Raw genomic sequence first — 16557 nt, 5'->3', positions numbered from 1 at the left:
CATATTTCTCGGAAGTATAAATATATTAAACCAATGCTTCTTGGAAGCATAATCATCATCCTCATCCTCATCATCATCTTCATTGTAACCTTCATCACAGTGTCTCCTTACATTTGCACAGCACTTTATGATTCCAAGCACTGTCACATTCACTGGCTCATTTGCTTCCCTCTCCCAATTACTCCCTGACATAGATAAGGCAGGTAACAACCTGCCCTTTCAACCAGTGACAAAACTAAGACCCAGTGAATTGCCCAAGATCAACCAACCAATATGAAAAGCCAGGATTTCTGACTTTGTGCTCCCACGCTGTAGTCCCACTTAACGTGATTCTTCTACTACCTGACAATACTAAAATCAGCCATCATGAATATATGTCAGCACCTTAGAAACTCTTGTTCAAAAAACATTTAAATTCATGGAATCTCAGTTTCCTGTCTGTCAAACCAATGGGTAGTTTTACAGAAAATTATAGGGAGAATGAACTTAGACAATGTATATGGGAAAATCCACACATTTTGTTTTTCTTTGGTATGAACTCCGGCATTGCTTTAAAATTTGTTCTTACTGGCTTTACCTCCCTTTCTTTCTTTCTGCTCGCTGTTTCTTTTATGTTCATGCATGATCCTTTATAGTCTCTCATAGTTTTTGTCCAAACAACAATCTACTAGTCTTCACACACGCTTTTTTCCCAACCTTTTCTTTCAATCGGATTGTAACACTTAACACAGACCCTAGCTTTAGATAATGCTATCATACTCTATTACCTAGACAGACAGGAAACCAAAGCTGCAGAGACTGGTTTATTCAAATAAAGAACAATTGATAGTAACAACAGATAGAACTGGACTTTACAGAACCATAAAACAGTTTCAGTTTCCAGGATGAGAGAGGAAAGCAACACAGATAAGACCTGTGAAAACGCACCGTCATTCTTGAATTGCTGAATTTGGGTCAGTACCATCCACATTGTACTGTGTTCTCAATATTCAAAGGAAGTTAAAGGTCATATTCCCAACTATAAATTCTCAGTTACTGGAGTGGCAAAGGTTAATTTCCAACAATAATTTAATCAAAGGATACTTTTTTTTTAATAGGCCATTGAACAAATTATTAAGCTATCACAATTCACCATTATATTTCACATCTATGTTTGTCTCACCCTGAAATATGACTCATATATGAACATTAAGCAGTAAATGATTTTAGAGATAAATAGCTTTTCAGAGTGAATTATGAGAATTGTGAAGTATGTTGTCCTTGAGATTAGCACAGATAGTTAGGGACAAAATAGGGCTACTTTTAAATTTCACCTAACCTTGAATAGCAAATATTTCACTTACTTTTCTTTTTTTAAGCATCACAAATATGTTAATACTCTATTTCATTTATACTGATACCCACAGAATTTCATAAATAAAATATGCTACTGCCTCTCCACTGAGGACTTCATAGTAAAACAGTTCTACTGAGTTCACTTTGGCATCTTTTGATTTCTGCTCTTGACTACAGCTGTGATTACAATTGAACAGAAAACTATATTACTTCAAATTGTAGAACCAAAGTTTTGGTGGGGCTTTTAGGATATGTCTCTGCTTCCCATAGAGATATTTTCTTTTTAAAGACATGCAGGGTCAGGCAGTCTATAAACTTCTTCAGTGATATGCTGACCAAGCACTGAGTGAATTTCAAGTACTTATTTTGTAACTTTTCAGTGTACAAAGTACTAGTAAATGCTTCATGGAGTTAGAAAATCATTTATCACAATTCTGGAGAAATTGCAATGTATTTGTAAACAATAACACTTAATAATTTCAAAAGTTAAAAGTTTAATCAGATTGGTTGAAATTCTTATTTTTCTTGAAAAACTTTTAGTTTTTGCTTTAAAGAAACAATGTGAAATTAACCACAAATATGGCCTTTCTTGCATGTATGCTATAAAACATTACTTAAAAGTATTTCTCGGGGTTTCTCTGGTGGCGCAGTGGTTGAGAATCTGCCTGCTAATGCAGGGGACATGGGTTCAAGCCCTGGTCTGGGAAGATCCCACACGCCGCGGAGCAACTAGGCCCCTGAGCCACAACTACTGAGCCTGCGCGTCTGGAGCCTGTGCTCTACAAGAAGAGAGGCTGTGATAGAGGCCCGGGCACCGTGATGAAGAGTGGTCCCCGCTCGCCGCAATTAGAGAAAGCCCTAGCACAGAAACGAAGACCCAACATAGCAATCAGTCAATCAATCAATCAATCAATAAATCTTTAAAAAAAAAAAAAATCTCAGTAATTTAAAAAAAAAAAGAAGTATTTCTCAAAAGAAATGGGGTGATATGATAGATAATACAGGCAGTATCTTATAAAATCTATTCATATTGAGATTATTTTAACATTATAATTTGTGCAGTGGCAGAAGTCTCTGAGTGCCTTGGCATATTTCTTCAGTCTCAGCACTTTATGGTCACCCTCTTACTACCATATCCAAATGTTCTATTTTTCCACCCAAAAAACAACCAACTGGTCAATAGAGCCAACAACAGTCCTATCTGAATTGTTTTCCTAGGTTGGCGATTTGGGCCCTTCTAGTTTACAATGCTACCAGCAATCCCGATTTAGAAGGAAGAACCATTCAGCAGAAGCTCTTAAGAAATAATGAGTCCCTGGATGAGGGCTTGAGGCTACATAGAGTGAATGTGAAGCGACTGGGTGAGTGCCTTTAATTTTTTTATAGTATGTGTTTTATGTGACTACTATCCAGGTTTAATTGAAACGACAACAAAAATATTCTTCCTTTGTGTGTTTGCTTATTTAAAGCTATTTTTTTCTGATGATGAAATTCATCCTATTGGTGACATTGTTAACAAATGGGTGACAAGGTTAGCATAAAAGATAGTACCTTGATACCTGTGAATCCAAGGGAATGAAAGTGGCAGATGAAAGTTTATACCCTATTTTAGGAACCTATTATGAAAGTACTAAGAACATGAGCAAAATGCCAAGATAACCTTGACCAGAATTGGCTTCAACTTTAGGAATAAAGAGAGTGTGTGTGTGTGCATTTGGGATCTCTAATGAGGTAAATCTTATAAAAGACTATTTCTTGTTATAAAACATCCTCATCTCTTATGTTCTCTGTCTCCATTAATGATACCACTGTCTTTGCTGGAATAGGCCAGAAATCTGGGAGTTATCCTGGACCTAGATTCAGTTCTCACCTGGACACCATTCACATCCTAAACTCCAGCCACAGGTGTGGTGCTTCCAGCACCTCCCCAGATGTGCAGCGCTCTTTTCTCTGTCTTTGCCCACACTTCTCTCCTCTCCTCTCACTGCCCACCTGATGATCACCTATATAGTATTAAGGACAGTCCAAAGTCACCTCTCCTATGAAGCCTTTTCTCACATCATCATGTACGAATAGATATCACTGTCTTGGAGACTCCACTTCAAGCTGTCCACAGACCTAGAGCACCGTACACATTAGAAGACCCTTGAATTTGACTGGACTTGTTTGTGTTCATATATACATTTTCTTTAAACAGGAATTTCCTCTGGCTTGAGAACACATCTTATTTTTCTAACACCCTCACTTCCTACCTCCCCCCAACAACCAGCATATCCCCCAGCCCTTAAATACCTGAATAAATAAACGAATGAGGCTTGATGGGCATATTTTAGAAAAGTAAATGATCAAAATATGGATAACAAAAAGTAAAGTTATCATTCTAATGTTATGATGACAGTTGATTAGGTATATTAGTAGAGCTCAAAAGAGAGGGAAACTTTGACACATTTCCTTATACACACATGCAGGAGGTTGAAGTGGGGGAAGCAGCTATTCCTCAGCCTCTAAGAGCATGATTATGACTGAGGCCAGAATCACAATGTAATAAAGAAGCAGGCATCTTTGCTTCTGTGAGAAACCACCCATCTCTAATGTGTCAACATACACAGTTACGGTCAGCCCCCCATTTCCACGGGTTCTGCATCTGTAGATTCAACCAACCTTGGATCGAAAATATTTGGGGGAAAAAATTCAGAAAGTTCCAGAAAACAAAACTTGAAATATACATTATATTTAAAACTATTTACATAGCTTTTACACAGTATTTGTTATTATAAGTAATCTAGTGATGATTTAAAGTGTACAGGAGGACGTGCATAGGTTATTGCAAATATTACAACATTTTACACAAGGGACATGAGCTTCCTCGGATTTTGTGATCTTGTGTGTGTGTGTGTGTGTGTGTGTGTGTGTGTGTGTTGGGGGGTGTGTTTCATGGAACCAGTCCCTGGAGGATACTGAGGGATGGATGTATAAGGAACTCGTTGAGGTTAAAGAATGCAAATCATCATTATCGTCGTCAACAACAGCAGTTTCTGAGCCTCTGTGGGAAAACGCTTGCTTATTTAATAAACAGAGCTTCTTGGGGATGAGCAGAGTACAAACGCTGCCCTTTCACGCAGAAGGGTCTCCACAGAGAAGGAGCTTGACGAATGCTAGTTTGTACGTGACAAAGGAGCCTCATGAGAACCAACCTTATCTCTGTCCTCAGAGGCTGAGGAATCCCTGAACAGCTCTCTCTGCATACTTAGACAAGTAATTTATACCACTTCATTTAAATTCTATACTTTATCGTTCTTCTGCAAGTGGGTCTATGAAGAAAAATTTCCACCAGTTGGAAAAAAAACCTCAGAATATAAATAGGAAAGTTATTTGAATGTTCAGTTGGTGAGTACAATACTGGTTCCCAGTAGTCTTAGTGTAACTTACTATTTTTCAGTACTGAAATACGAGATTTTGTTGTTGCTGTTGATATAGTGCTTTTGTTTTGATATTTTTTAAGTGTAAAATCTGAATCATTTATGTCATAAAACTCGCTTGGAGAGTTTTCAAACAACAGGTGGGATGATTTGAAGATGAAGGCGTATGTGTAGGATGTGTGGCCTACAGGCGTCTTCTTGTCATTCCCCCAGCAAACGTCCAGGTCAAAGATGCTTTCAGAGCAGCTAGAAAATGTTTCCATAAAATATGCTGGCAACTCAATGACAACACTATTGAGGCACTATTTTATAGGCTTTCCCCTTTGAAAAAGATTAAATTACATTTTGAATTTTTCAGGACAGTTTTCATTTTACGTAGTGTTTTTTTTTTTAATAAACCTCTGTTTTACTAATTTTATCTACTAATGATTTACATTAGACTGATATTGTAAGTTTCATGTTTATACTTGCATAAGTGTGTTTTTTTATTTGATAGTTTTGTAACATGTGATTTAAAATATGAAAGGTAGTTAACGTTTATTTTTCATAACTTCTAAACTTGTACAAATTCTGAACATAAAAACCTAGTATTTTAGTATTGCATGGAATAAATACCTAATTACCAACATTGTTGTTTTGTTCTCATCTTGCACCTCTAATTTCAAAAAAGAGGTTAATATTTCTCGTATTTTCGCATAGGTATATGTCATGATGATGAGGACCCCAAAGGCTATAAATGGCCGGCCATCCAACCTTCTGTATACAATGCTCCCTGTCCAGGGAAGCCGGGCTTCTATGCTTCACGGACATGGTAATACTTTCTTTTTTTTAAAAAAAATATTTATTTACTTTATTTATTTATTTGGTTGTGCCTTGTCTTAGTTGCGGCAGGTGGGCTCCTTAGTTGCGGCAGGCGGGCTCCTTAGTTGCGGCATGCGAACTCTTAGTTGCAGCAGGCATGTGGGATCTAGTTCCCTGATCAGGGATCGAAACTGGGCCTCGTGCATTGGGAGTGCAGAGTCTTATCCACTGTGCCCCCTGGGAAGTCCCTGACTCTTGCCAGCAAATTCCATGTAACCTACCTTCCCAGGGTTACAGGTGTTGCACCGTAGTTCCCCTGCAGTGTATATTAATTGGAAAGAAGGGCGGGAATCTCTGTGTAGGTCAAATCCATGTGAGGTAAAGACGAGACAGGTAGGTTACCAAGAAAAGCCTTTTTTTTTTTCTCTCCAAGCAACATGCTAATTTAGGCTTCTCCAAAGAAAGACGGAGCAATTTGGAAACCAGAGGGTGGTTCTAGAGCAAAGCACCTTATGTGTGGATGAACAAACTCACAGCCTCATAACATACATCTGACATTCTGAGTCTTTTTAACTTTTTGGAGTGGTTATTGTTGGAAGGGGAAAGAGACAGTAAAGAGAATAAAGACAAGATCCAGGTTAGGGCAGTCTGCTAGTGGAGACTGTTAGGGTGTGGATTTTTCCTAAATATTGAACGGAAACCTCAGACAGGTTGACTGCAGAGGATTCACCGAATAACAAGTCGAATCTAGTTCCTCACCCTCCCCCCCCTTCAGTTAGAGTTTTCTTGCAGGGAAATTCAGACACTGAAACTGCCCACATAGAAATACTTTGCCCCCACTGCTTGGTTTGACACGTGGTGGAGAGGAAAGAAAGGGGCTTCAGGGCCTTGCGGACATGGATTTGAATTGTAGCTCTACCTCTTCCTGGCTGTGAGACCTTGGAAAATTCCTTGATTTAGCTAAGTCTATTTCTTCATCTATAAAATGTGGATTATAATCTGCTTTACAGAGTTAAGTGAAATCAAAATGAGATTTTATCTGGAAAGTTCTTAAAGCAGTACTTGATCCACGTTACCAACTATGCTTTTAACCTTAGTAACCTGATGTAGCCTAGGTTACAATAGGCTATTGCTAGTATTTTGTTTCCCTGATGCATGCACCTGATTTCTTTTTCCAATAAGAACTTTTAATATGAGTTTTATGTCAATGTATTATAGTCTTATCTTCAAATGAAACTTACCTAGATATTAAGGGAAATTCTAAAGCTTATTATTAAGTAATTTTGTCAGCTATAGTGTCATTTATGCCAAATATTTAAAATACCTTTTTTGTTTGTTTGTTTTATAGTCATCATGACCCTGCCAACACATCTCTAGCCTACTGGGGGCCTCCTGATATCTCCAATTGCTCAAGTAAGTGAGAGATTTGTCTTCAGTTCTCAAAGGCAAAATGAGATGACCTCGAGCTTCACGATTTTCATTCTCTTCAGACATGTTCTTCTGTTCTGTGATACCACTGTAATATTAAAAGCTAAGCAAATGATTGCTTCACTCACTTAAGATAGAAAATACTGTTTTGCCTCATTCTGACTTTCTGTTCTATTCATTCTGTAGGAGATTAAAAATAGTAAGAAAATTTTGGGGAAGAGAATATATAAATTGAAATTTGTGTCAATGTTTTATAGTTCTATATTTTTTTTAAGCAGCAAATATATACTTATTTAGTGATTCTGGGGGTATCTCTCTTAGAACCATTTGTGAATATTGGTCCCTCCAAGTTATTTACCTAAGCTGCTTAAAAGCACAATTTGTGTCTTACTAAAGAGAGAAATTAGTTTCTGGGTATAAAGAAATACTGTTGTCCTGTTAAAATTGTGGTAAGGGGTACACACAGGAAACCTGATTTGCTGCTTTACTATGAAGTGAAATACCATACTATGTTTTGGATTCCTGGAAATGCTCATAATACACAGGTAAAACTGTATGTTGTTCTTCTGCCATTTTTTAGGTGAAGCAAATGAAGTTGCCAATCAGATTTTAAATTTAACTGGTGATGGGCAGACGTTAAACTCAGCCAATATCACCAGCATCGTAGAACAGGTCAAAAGGATTGTAAATAAAGAAGAAAACATTGATATAACGCTTGGCTCAACTTTAATGAATATATTTTCTAATATCTTAACCAGTCCAGACAGAGACTTGCTTGAGTCTTCTTCTGAGTAAGTTTTGTTTGTTTGTTTTCTTCTGGAGAGTAAAATTTATTGGATACACATGTTGTTATATAATTTCTCACAGATCTGAATACTTGGTGCCCAGCTTTCATAATTTAAATCTCTAGAAGATCCATTGATATTTCCCAAGATCATTCACAGAATGAACTTCAAAGTTCTGTTTTTGTTTTTGTTTTTGTTTTCTGAGAAAATAGTTTACAAATTGAATGAGATTGTTGATCTGGATAGATAATATAAATAGTCCCAGAAAGACATAATTGGTATTTCATTTTACATCTGAAAAATGTTAACTGGTGTTAATTCAAAAGATAAACTATTATATGTACATATAAATTTGTGACGCTTCTTTTTGCTTGCAAAGGGGACATTTAGCAAACATTCAGCTCACATGCTTTAGGCATAACTTGGTTGCTGTAGGTCACTATCCTACAGACTGTGACACAGAACTGCCACACCTCTGTGACTGTTATACTTCTGAAATGAAAATGCCTAGGGCAGGGTGAAATATACCTATTTTTGCACAATTCAGTTTGTATCCAATTATTTCAGTTAGCGTGTTAGTGTTAAGATATTTAATTTTTTCTATTTCCTTCCTTTCAACCAAATTTCTTTGATGAAAATTTTCTCTTTGTTAAAATGTATTCCCTAACTTACCTTATGCACATAACAATTACAAACTTTTTTTACAGGGCCTTGCAATTCAAAAAATACTTTTATCATAATATTTCCTTTGATTCTCACTCAGTTATGAAGTAGGAAGGGTATTTTTCATATGAGGAAAGACAGGCTAAAACAGATGAAAAACAGAATATTTGTTTAGGATGACTTAATTGTTGCTTTTCCTTAAAGCACGTATTTCTCTTAAGGATGCATTTATCACTACGATTCAGTGTTTTAACTGATGTTATTGTGGTTTGGGGGAATGTTGTGGGTATTCATGTTAAGATGAAAAAGTTTAAGGACAATTTTATTTGGTTTGTATTTTGTCCTGCAGGAAATCACATGTGTGCAAGTACCTAAAATGTGTCACTTAACAGTGGTATTATTTGTCATTTCTTTAGAGCTTTAAAAACAATTGATGAATTGGCCTTCAAGATAGACCTACATAGCACATCACATGTGAATATCACAACTCGGAATTTGGCTCTTGGAGTATCATCTGTGTCCCCAGAGACCAATGAAATTTCAAATTTTAGCATTGGTCTTCCAAGCAATAATGAATCATATTTCCAGGTAATAAGCCAGTGGTTTCTTTAATTAATTAGAAGAATTAAAATCTCTGATCATCTGCTAGTTGCTACTGCAACGAGATCTTAGTTCCAGGGGTAGAAGGCTAGTCCGAAGTTTGGCTCAGGTTAACAGCAGCAGTAACCATAAGGCATGTGGATGCAGAGAGGAGGTATACTTTCAGTTTACCCTCTACAGGAGGTGATAGTGGAACTAAGCATTAAATTATGAGTGAGTGCCACCCTATCGAGAGTGGGGTATGGGGAGTTGTTCAATCAGAAAAGAAGTCACATTAAGGACCCAAAGGTGGGAAGATGCATGGTATATTCTCTTTGCCAGTGGTTCTCAAACTACATTATAATCACCTGGAGGACTTATCAAAACAGATTGCTGGATCCCATCCCCAGAGATTCTAATTTAGTAGATCTTGAGTGGATCTCCAAAATTTGCGCTTTTAACAAGTTCCCAGATATTGCTGGTACTGCTGGTATGAAGATTGTACTTAGAGAACCGATGGTATAGAAGGCTAGGAATGGCAGATGATGATGAGGCTGAACAAGAAAGCTATGGCCAGATTAATGGAGATCCTCTCTGACCTGTTCAAGTGACACTTCAGCAAATAATTTTCACGTTCCTACTGTGTGCTGGACAGTGTTAGCCACGTGGGCAAATGAAATGATTGAAGCATCACCCTTGACGTGGGAGAACACATAAGTGGCATTTAATGCTTCTTAACTGTGGAGGTAAACCAAGATAGAATATTTTTAAAAATCTGGATATAAGGAAGAACTTATTTTTCTACTTTGGACCAAAGGCTCTTTTGGGTAATTCTATTTCACATTTTAAGAGTGAAAATGTGGTCAGCCTCCGTCTCATTTCAAGTCCATTTGCAGGAAAACACTCTTTGGCCTGATCTCTGGGTTCAGTAAAAATGGTACCCAAGAATGTTCATAAAACTTCAGCTGCTTCCTCTATGCAGAGATACTCATTCTCAGCAATCAAACAAATTAACTCGCCTTTTTTTTTTTTTCTGGTAGTTATTTTTCTGGTAGTGTGTTTTGAGAAAAGCTCAAAATCTATTAAGTGTAAATCTAATTCTTATACTTGAAAATGGCAACTGATTTATAGATTTCTCAGTTTGTGTTTAGTTAAAGTCGGTGCATATCCCGTTTTGCCCCATTTGCAAAACGCGAATGAGATCCAGGCCTTTGTCTGTAAGGGATTCAGCCTTGAGGGCAGTGACTCTGGCGGAGGTAAAGGGGAGCCCTGGTCCTGGCCAAGTTGATGCTGGCAGTTGCTCTCCTGTGGAGTAAAGTTATTACTGCAAATAAATATGATTATTCACCTGACATACTCTGTGTATATGACAGATGGATTTTGGGAGTGGACAAATGGATCCATTGGCCTCTGTAATTTTGCCTCCAAACTTACTTGAGAACCTGAGTGAAGAAGATTCTGTATTAGTTAAAAGGGCACAGTTTACTTTCTTCAATAAGACTGGACTTTTCCAGGTAAGAGTTCATTAAATTATTATTTTTCAATTGTAAATTGAGTTTCATTGCTCAAAAGGAAAGATAAAAGTTCAGATTTCTTGAAAATATATCAAGAGGTATAGAAAAATTAATCTACTGTATTTTCAAAACTGAAAAATTTTAACATAACTGTTTAAATATTTTATTTTAGATAATTATATGCTTATTAATAGGATGTGTTCATTTAAGGTTTTTAAATAAATCAGATTAAGACTTGCATGATACAATTAGAAATGGAATTTGTGGAGAAGTTATTATTTATTATTTCTTTTGTTAAGTATTTTATGCTCTCCAGCAATTTAGATCTTCAGAGTTAAAGAAATTGTGTGCCAAAGGAAAGATTTTTTTTTTAAATTCAGCAGGAAGCACTGTTTACATAATGAGCAGCATTCTTGGCTTTAATCAGTTTTCCCATTAGTATTTCAAATGGCCTTTGGCCTTCCCACATCCCCTGAGTAGGGTGGCATTGTGCTGAGCACATATTATCATTTTTATTGGCATCATTTCCAGATACTAGAAAGTCCCCTGCCAGCAAACACTGGTGACCTCTGGTTGCCTTTGAAAGTACAACTCGTTCTGAGCAGTTTCACAGAGCCCTTTCAATAAAAGTTACCTATTAAACTGAAGATACCTGTGTATATCAAACAGTGTGACTTACGTAAGAGAGAACTGCAAGTTTCAAAGCCAGTAGAAATGTTTTTAATAGACTTGTGCCATACGTCATGTTTAGAGGAATGGCAAAGGAGGCTACAGGGAAGTAAAAGGAGGACCATGGAATCATTTACAGTCATTAACTCAAAAATTTTAAAATGTTATCAGCAAATGCTTTAAGAACAAGCTATATAAAAATTTTGAGTAGATTAAGAATGTAATTACATGCAATTGCTCTGAAGGATTTAATAGCTACAAACACATAAAACTGCATTTGTTAAAGTTATTTGAGGCTTGTAACAATGTCGCCTTTAAAAATAATGCCAGAGGACTTCCCTGGCTGTCCAGTGGTTAAGACTCTGTGCTTCCACCGCAAGGGGCAGAGGTTTCCCTGGTTGGAAAACTAAGATCCTGCATGCTGTACAATGCAGCCAAAATAATAATAATAATAATAATACAAAAAATGTAGTAGGTGTTAGATGATGTGAATGGGGGGGGAGGGGGCCATTGAGAGGAGAGGTGGAGCCCAGCCGGAGGAGTTGGGCGAAGTCTTAGCTTTGTAAGAATCTGTCACAGTTTCATTTTGAGTCTCATCTTCTCACGCGATCATTTCTTTCTCCTTTGGCATCTCCCAATCAGCGACATTATTAGGAAACATATGTTTGTTTTTTAAAGTAAATTTATAGCAGAGTGAAAAAAATGTAAGGGTTCTATGGTACTCCCCTCACACAGGGAACAGCATAAGAGTATTTTTAAAGTAAAGGCTGGGTATCCCCAAGCCATAGCCACTTTATTGAGAGAGACCACACAAATGTAATAAAAAACCTATATTCTGGATGCTGAGAACTAGGTAGCATTTAAGGAATCCTGTAGTTATTCCAAAACAGCTGATGTATAAACTGTGATAGAGAAATTCAGGAGGTTCAACAGGAAACACAAAGGGAAGGAGAAAGTGGTGATGATCTTGCTGGAGAAACAGTCTACTGGTCCCAGTCATTTTGCAGCACAGATTCACTAATTTGATTTCCTGACATCCTTATCTTTGAAGTGGAAGCTACAGATGCCGATAAGTGTGTAGTCAGAGATGGTAAAAGTTCTGGTGGGGCTTTAATCCAGTAGAATTACATTTAGGTTTACGTTAGTAAACACTCAGACTGTTGTCATGGACATGAAAGATGAATTGATTTTTATTTTTCACACCGTATTTCCTTGGTACTTCTCTAAAGGAAAACAACTTCATTTATTTTTTAGGATAGGGAAATGATCTAATTATTTCATAGCTTTTTATGAGTGTGTATTATTTGTGGGTTTGCATTGTTTCAGATTTTAACTGGCTGGCATCAGCCACAACAGTGAAGAATGATGTTTTATGAACATCGCCTTACAGCATTGGCTCATACTGTTCCCTCAACGTATTTATTATAATAAGGGAAATAGCAGAGCTCTTTCAGGAAAGCTAGCAATTTGATCTTATAAACAGGATGTTCTATAACTGAAGATCTTACGTGTAAAAAGCGCTGACGGATTGCTTATTTTGGAGCACCAAAATAAAATAAAAGTGTGTACTTCTGACTAATACACAATTTTTTTTTCTTTAAAAGGATGTAGGAACCAAGAAAGGCACCTTAGTGAGTTATGTGATGGCATGCAGTATTGGAAACATTACGATCCAGGATCTGAAGGATCCTGTTCGAATTAAAATCAAACATACAAGGACTCAGGTAAGGAAAAGCGGCAACTAGCCATGGAACAGAGGCAAACTGTTTGATAGAATGGTGGGGCCTTTTTTAAAGTATATGATTAGAAGTAACTAGTACTTTTTTTGCAGGGGGCAATTTTCCACAAAGGCGAGACCAGCTAGTCAGGTAGTGCCGTAATGTCGTGGTGAACAGTGGCGGCAGGGCAGGGGTGGGATGGGGGGAGTTAGTCTTGTCTAGGATTCAGTCATCTGAAGGAGAGTAAGAGTGAAGGAAAGAGTCACACCTTTTGAGAAACAATGTATAATTACTTCAGCTAACTTAGATGTAGATGCATTGCACAGTTGTGTCATTAAAGGTTTTGGTTGTCTTTTTAAAGTCAGAGATTACTGAAACTAGGAAAGCAGAAGGGAAATGGGAGAAACAGGAGAGAGTTGACATTTTTTGAGAGCTTAGCAGTTGTCTAAAATCTTGGCAAATGTTGTGCTTTTTTTTTTTTTTTTGCTTCATTACCCTTGCTGTCATCTGTTTATTTGATAAAATTATGTGGGGTTCTTATTGTCTTAAATGGCCCAACCACAGTTTTCCCCTGATTTATAGAGGGTCCCAGTCATGATTTGACCATTAGGCAGGCAGGAAGGCAGGCGGGAAGTGAGCTGGCTGATAAGGACTAAGGCTTGGAACCGAAGTCCTCTAAGAATTAGCCCTGCTTTGTCACGAAACCTCTGAGACTTCCCTGTTCTACCCTTTGGCCTCCTTTGTTTCAGCTCCTTCATCTATAAAAAATTTTTTATTGTGGTAAAATATACATAACATAAAATTTACTATTTTAACCATTTTTAAGTGTATAGTTCTGTGGAATTAAATACATTCACGTTGTTCTGCAACCATCACTACATCCATCTCCAGAACTTATTCATCTTCCCCAACTGAAACTATGTCCCCATGAAACAACAACTCCCATCGCCCCTCCCACAACCCCTGGAAACTGCCATTCTACTGTCGCCATGAATTTGACTACTCTGGTATCTCATATAAGTGGAATCATACAGTATTTGTCCTTTTGTGACTGGCTTAGTTCACTTGGTATTTTCAAGTTCCATCCATATTATAGCATGTGTCAGAATTTCCTTCCTTTTTAAGCCTGGATAATATTCCATTGCATACACACACACACACACACACACTCACACACACACACGCACACATTTTGTTTATCCATTCATTCATTGATGGGTACTTTGGCTGTTTCCACCTTTTGGCTATTGTGAATAATGCTGCTGTGAGCATGGTTGTACAAATATCTGTTTGAGTCCCTGCTTTCAGTTCTTTTGGGCATATACCTAGTCATAAAGGAGAGTTTTGAAGATGAAGTGAAATATTAGTGTAAAGAGCCTTGCTAAATGCTGAGAATTGCACTTTATGATAAGACATAATTAGTAACCTGCAGATAAATGGTAACCTGATTCCTCTGGAGTTATAGTTGATTTCCATTTGAAGTCTGTGAGAGCAAACCCCTAAACTGCCTGCCATTCTTTGGTCATATTGCTGTGACTAATTATGACCTATTTCTTTGTGAAAACCTTAGCATTTTTACTCTTTTACCATGTTCAAATTGTATAATTTTTTATTTATTTTAAACACAATTTCACATGTTTGTTCTTATGTTAATATAGGCAGTGCCTCATCCCATCTGTGCCTTCTGGGATCTGAACAAAAACGGTAAGTTTTACAATATTGGCTGTCTTAATAACAACTGAATTTTCAACATTGTTAGACACCCCCGTTTTCTTTAATTCCATCCCAAATTAGAGTGAGTCACAATGTAAGTGTGAGGGCAACTGAGCTGCAAAATTTAGTTTAGGTAGCTTGGGAAGCGAATTCTAATGTCTGTAGCTTTTTATTCATTGCAAGAAGAAATAGGCAGATGACTTTTTTTTTAAACAAACCACCTCTGATTTCAGTTATTTATAAACTATAGCATACATTTTTATTGCTACTTTTAGATGAATGTCAATATACATTTGATCACATTCTTCTAGGACACTTCTGGGGAGAGTATTTGATGTGCACAAGGCCTGCAATTTAAAATCCAGCTTCCAGACCACAGATTATGGGGGGAGATCGTATTAGAGGATTGTAACTATAGGAATGGTTATAATGGATACATGTTACCTGAAAGAATTGAACTGCCTCCAGAATGACATTTGACAGTCAAGGGAGAAAGGCAGAATTAAGGGGTAATCACTAGGTGTGAAGTGTGGAGATGTCTCTGAAGGGAAGGGAAGTGACAAAACCACCCACCTCTGCCCTATAAGGGTCACCTTCCCTTGGGGTTCCCCAGTGGGATTATGGTGGCCCAATCAAACAAGCGCCAGTGCAGGCTGCTTCTCAGAACTGTAGCCTGAAGTTGTCCCAAACCTCTTTTTTTGATACTTCTATCTTAGCTGGGAAGTTTTTGTTGTTGTTTGGTTTCTAGTTGCAGTTTTGAGAAGATCCTGATTTACTAGCTACATAGCTAAAAATGATATCACCTTGTAGTCTTAAAATACTCTTCAAATATATGAGTTGTTCATATTCCACAGCATACCGTAAAAGTCAGATAAGATGTGTTAAAGGCATTTATAGTAAGTTGTCTCTGTGCATGACTGCTTTGTACATAATAGCATGTTCCAAGGAAGCTGACCTTCTTTGTTCTCATGTCTTCACAGAGATATAGATTGACCAAAGGGGTAAAAAATTGTGCTGATTTCTAGAGACTTTGTTAGTGTATAACATATTTGAAAAGGGATATTCTTTTTATGGAAGTTGACTTTAAAATATATTAAATCAATAAATTATATATCAATTCATATATTAATTATGATAAATAATATTTAATTATAATTAAATAAATAAATTAAATATTTAATATTTAATATTTAATATAATTAAATATTTTATAATTAATAAATATTTATTTATTTATTAATAAATAAACATAATTAAATATTAATTATGTTAAATATATATTTATATTATGTTATAGTTATATAACATATAAATATAATTATAACATATATATGTTATAATTATGTTAAATATATATTTATATTACATATAATCTATTAAATAAATATGTCTATAAATATACTTAAATAAGTAAAATACATGTTAAAAATTAAAATATATTAAAATGTAAAAATTGAATTTTTTGCAGACCCCTGAAGCACTTCAGTAGAACACAGTTGAAAACCAACACCTAATCTCTGACTGCCCACCTAGCACTAACATTCTATGATCCCAGGAATCGAAATTATTCTGTGTATTAGCAGCTTTCAAGATAGTATCCATTTTACAGATAAACTGCAAAGCAGAAGAGTCTGAGGCATATTTCCCCAAGGGAAAGCTCATCCATTACAGAGAAGAAACTGACCTGCTGTTATTTTCACACTGTTTGTTGACTTCCTCCTACAGAAGGCTCTGGATTTTGGAACACTTCAGGATGTGTCGCACACAAAGATTCAGAAGCCAACGAGACGGTCTGCCTGTGTAACCACCTGACCCACTTTGGGATTCTGATGGTAGGGGAGGAACATCTAAACACATTTTGAAATGACATAATTTTGGAAGGCATATTTCTTTTTGTGAGTCAACCTTTTTAGATTACGTGTTTGGGGAATTT

General features: G+C 36.6%; 1 protein-coding gene across 11 annotated transcripts in view; it reads left to right on the top strand.

Moving 5' to 3' along the window:
* ADGRG6 (adhesion G protein-coupled receptor G6) overlaps positions 1–16557 on the top strand; it is a 134843-nt gene that overhangs the window by 89396 nt on the left and 28890 nt on the right. For all 11 annotated transcript variants that reach the window (XM_082474459.1, XM_082474451.1, XM_082474449.1 and 8 more), the window contains 9 exons: positions 2554–2696; positions 5454–5565; positions 6904–6968; positions 7564–7774; positions 8848–9019; positions 10384–10524; positions 12798–12917; positions 14570–14615; positions 16350–16456. In XM_082474459.1, coding sequence (XP_082330585.1) covers positions 2554–2696; positions 5454–5565; positions 6904–6968; positions 7564–7774; positions 8848–9019; positions 10384–10524; positions 12798–12917; positions 14570–14615; positions 16350–16456 — 1117 coding nt within the window. The remainder of the gene's footprint in view (positions 1–2553; positions 2697–5453; positions 5566–6903; positions 6969–7563; positions 7775–8847; positions 9020–10383; positions 10525–12797; positions 12918–14569; positions 14616–16349; positions 16457–16557) is intronic.

Source organism: Balaenoptera physalus, assembly GCF_965194825.1.
Source record: "Balaenoptera physalus genome assembly, chromosome: 9".
Taxonomy (NCBI): Eukaryota; Metazoa; Chordata; class Mammalia; order Artiodactyla; family Balaenopteridae; genus Balaenoptera; species Balaenoptera physalus.
The sequence above is the reverse complement of the archived record's forward strand: the minus strand, read 5'-3'. Positions and strand labels throughout refer to the sequence as shown.